The sequence below is a fragment of the Plasmodium gaboni genome, chromosome 6 (assembly GCF_001602025.1).
Source record: "Plasmodium gaboni strain SY75 chromosome 6, whole genome shotgun sequence".
Taxonomy (NCBI): Eukaryota; Apicomplexa; class Aconoidasida; order Haemosporida; family Plasmodiidae; genus Plasmodium; species Plasmodium gaboni.
In genome coordinates, this window is record NC_031486.1 from 477,847 (window position 1) to 482,563 (window position 4,717).

At 22.7% G+C, this 4,717-nt stretch overlaps 1 protein-coding gene across 1 annotated transcript in view; it reads right to left on the reverse strand.

Moving 5' to 3' along the window:
• Positions 1-4,023, reverse strand: part of PGSY75_0613900 (putative myosin E) — a gene marked incomplete at both ends in the record, with an annotated part of 5,446 nt that extends 1,423 nt beyond the window's left edge. The window contains one exon of the mRNA XM_018784720.1: positions 1-4,023. Coding sequence (XP_018642775.1) covers positions 1-4,023 — 4,023 coding nt within the window.
• Between the last annotated feature and the right edge of the window lie 694 nt (positions 4,024-4,717).

The window sequence follows — 4,717 nt, forward strand, 5'->3', positions numbered from 1 at the left end:
TTCTTCCACATTTTTAGTTTCTTCCACATTTTTAGTTTCTTCCACATTTTTAGTTTCTTCCACATTTTTATTATCTTCCACATTTTTAGTTTCTTCCACATTTTTATTTTCTTCCACATTTTTAGTTTCTTCCACATTTTTATTATCTTCCACATTTTTAGTTTCTTCCATATCTTTATTATCTTCCACATTTTTATTATCTTCCACATTTTTAGTTTCTTCCACATTTTTAGTTTCTTCCACATCTTTAGTTTCTTCCACATCTTTAGTTTCTTCTACATCTTTATTTTCTTCTCCCTTTTTACTATCCTCGCTTCCCCTTTTAGAGTTTGAGAAAAAATTCTTCTTTTTGTTATAAAAATTCTGAATCCCCATGTTAAAAATCTTATCCTTTTTGATTTTTCCATTTATTGGATTAAAATGTTTTATAGCATTATTTAAGTCTTTCAACCCTTTTTTATAAAAATGAATGTTGTTGAAAAAATTCATAACTCCATAACCATCATCCTTATCATCTTTCTTTTCTTCAACATTGTCATCTACCTCACCATCATCAAGATCTACTTTTACCTCTTTCTTATCATCATCAAGATCTACTTTGATCTCTGTCTTATCATCAAGATCTACTTTTACATCTTTCTTATCATCAAGATCTACTTTTACATCCTTCTCATTCAATTTGCTCTTTTTTATTTTCTGGAAAGAACTTCTCAAACTTTTTGATAATCTAAGTAAGCTGCTCTTCCTTTTCATTTTACTTTCCTTTCTATCTGTCTCCTTTGATATCCTGTTCATTTCTTCTTCCATATCTGAGAGAGAACCATTGTTTCCTTCTTTTAAATTCACTTTTAACAATTCTTCTTCCATATTTTCATAATCATCATATGACATATTTGTACTACTTTTTCTATGAACATTATCATTCATATCATATTCATTATCCACAATATTATTGTCAACATTTTTATTATAACTTCCGATGCTTATTTCTACATCCATCTCATTAGTCGTATCAACAATTTTGTTATCACAATTTAAAAATGAATGATCATTTTTTATTTGTACCTCCACATTTGTATCATCCATATTTATATATTCCAACTCCCTCTTCTCATATTTCTCCTCTTCAACATCTTCTTCATTTTTAATATTTTCATCATTTTTAATATTTTCATCATTTTTAATATTTTCATCATTTTTAACATCTTCTTCATTTTCAACATCTTCATCATTTTCATCCAACATTTCTTTCAAATCACATAATTCTTTTCTCTTTTCATTTTCTAAACATTCTAACCACATGTAATACACCGAATCGACTAATACATTCATACTTTTTTCATTAAGAAAAATCATATTTTTTCCTATTGCCCAATCCTTTTCTCCTATTTTCATATATGCCAATATTTCTTCACATAGCATTTTATTATCATCTGATTCGACATTATCAAAAGGATTAGTTGTATGACACATACTCTCCATGTTATTCACATTCTCATATGTATGATGAATATCATCAGACTTATGATTTATATTCTTGTAATTCTTTAAACATTTAAAAATCTGCACAAATTCCAAAAAAGAAAACATGTGAGGAAAATATTCATCCTTAAACTGATCTGCTTCTATCATCATATGAAAATTTGTAACTTGACTCAACACAAGTTTTTTATCGAAATGATGAACCACTTCAGTGTTGTTTTTTTTCCTGCATGTATTTATACACATAATAAAATGACAAAAACTTTTTTCTATATAATTTGCTATTTCTAATAAATTATTTCTTAATAATGTTACAGCCATTTGTTTATTTGGATCATACTCTTTTTTAAATAATTTAAAATTTGTATGAACAGTAAATCTTTTATTTTCTTCCATTATTTTCCCACTTGTATCATAATTATAAGAACTACAAAATTGTTGCATATATTTATTGTCTGATTTTTTGATCATTTCAATAAATCCACGTGTTAATATGTCTACATTTTTTTCTATAAAATATTCGGTTTTATAAGATATCTGACTACAAGAATGAACTATAATAAACGCTTTATTTACTTCCAATGAATTCGCCTTAATATATGGATTTTTTATAAATCTATTTACAATAGTTGAACATAAATTACTTTTATCAAAAGATTTTTTTGTACATATATTTTCTAATAAAGAAAATAAAGATCCTTCTTTAGATATTAATACTTTATATAATTGTTCATTATCTATATAAATCGAATCACATGATAATTCCAACCCTTCTTGTTTATACATCTCTTCTCTTTTTTTATAATAAAAATCTGTATATACCTTTAATATAAATTCATTTGTTGTATTTATTAAAAATTGTTCCAAAGAATTTTCTTTTAAATTCTCAAAATAAATGATATCCAAAATATTTATGTAATTATCATTTTTTTCACTCTTATCATTTTCATAGATTCCGTTATTTTGTATTATCTCGTTTGTATTATTTATTAATTTATCATTATATTTTGTAGTAATCTTATGTATGACCCAGTTTAATAATTCTTCATAACATGCTTTCATAAAGCGCTCGATTTTTTTTTGCACCTTCATTTCATTTTGACCCTTCATAAAAATGATTTCATTTAATAAATAACCCGAAGTAAAATATTTTAAAAACATTTCAGCGTCGATACCTAAGAGTTTACTAGCTACTAAAAAAATATAAGTGTTTTTGTCTAGACATTCAGATGAATCCATATTTGATAAATTAGATGATCCTTCATAGGATGAACTAGATGAAGATCTTTTTGACATACTCATTATTTGGGACTCATCTATAAATTCAAGTTGTTCTTGTAATTGTTTATAATTTGATGGAAATTCACAAATAAAATGTTGTCTGAATAAAGATTTTTTGGGGCTTTTTATCATTTGAATATTTCCTAATAATAATATAGCTGATAAAATTGAAAAGAAAAAATCTATTTGTTTTATATCATCATCAAATATAACATGTAATGATGTTAATAATTGCACGAAATTTTCTTCATCATTGGAATTATCACGAATACAATCATTTTTTAATATATTATAATCTTCTAAATTTTTTAAAAAATATTTTTTCTTAAAATTTTCTGGTGATCCATTTAAAATATAATAAAATATATGAAAATTATTTTCATCACTTCTTCTATTTATTAAACGTTCTTTATCAAATAAAAAATTTTTCATATATATATGTTTAATTTTGTTTTTATTCATTTGTAACATACAATATTTAGCATATCTATTACAATTGTTATTTTTACTAGTTTTTGCATTTCCAAGTGCTTCCATAATTATATTACCATGTTTTAATATTTCTAATATATTAATATTATCATCATTCTTTATTTCTAATTTTTTTTTTTGGGGGGTGGGGCAAGACACTGTTTGTGTTATCCTTTCATTACTAAAAAAATTTAATAAACTATTAAATATTTTACTCTTACCAGATCCTGATTCTCCTGTTATAATAATTGATTGATTCTTTTTTAATACATTTATATATTTTAAAGCAGTCATACCAACATCATATTCATTCAATTTTAAATCTTCACTAGAATGCCTATATTTATACTTTTCAATTACTTCATTACTTATAACATTATTATTATTTATTTTATTACATGGATTATTTTCATAATTATTTTCTTTTTCCACAGGATTCACATAAATTAATAATGGCCCCATCTTTGTAAAAAAAATATTTTTTTCATATCTCCCATGCAAATGATATAATACTGTAGCCTCATTAAAATGTTTTAATTTAATCATATCATCTTCATCTAATGAAAATGGATTATTATTATTAGCATTGTATAAATGTTTGGATTCACACACAAATGTAGAACCATTTGTCTCATTGTCATATTTTGCTAATACTATGTGATCGTCACTTTTCTTTTCTAATACACGACATAAAATATATAAAACATCTTCCTCTTCGCATGTGGACGGAATTTTATTGCACCACACCAAATCCCCTTCCTTGAACTGTTGTTCTTCAGGGTTTATCATAATTAAAATTATGTATCAAAAAAAAAACATATAAAATAAAAAAATAAATGGAAAAAAAAAAAAAAAAAAAAAATATATATATATATATACAATAATTTTTACACTAAATGGGCAAAAATAAATATAAATTATTTTATATTTTATTTTAATTTTTGGCTTAATATTTTATATAGTGCAAATAATTTTTTAATGTTTCAAAAATTTAGGGAAAAAAAAAAAAAAATATACTTGGAGAATAGTGGAAAACACACACGTTTGAGATATGGACTAATATTGCAATAATTAGATACTAACAAGTACATATATATATATATATATATATATATATATCCTAATCAGTTGCAAAGACTTGTTATTTTTATTTTTATTTTTTTATATTCGAAATTTTTATGTTTTGTAGATTGATCATTACATATATATGTATATATTTATTCTCCACATTTCAATGTATAATTAATATATATATTTATATATGTTTTTTTTTTTCTTTTCTTTTCTTTTCTTTTTTTTTTTTTTTTTATTTGTATTATCTTTATATTTTATTTTTGAATAAAATATAATTTGTCTTTTTCGTCATAATTTTTTTTTTTTTTGTTTTTTTTTATATATATATATTTATTTTTTTTTTTTTTTTTTTTTTTTTTTTTTTTTTTTTTTTTTTTTTTTTTTTTTTTTTTTTTTTTTTTTTTTTTTT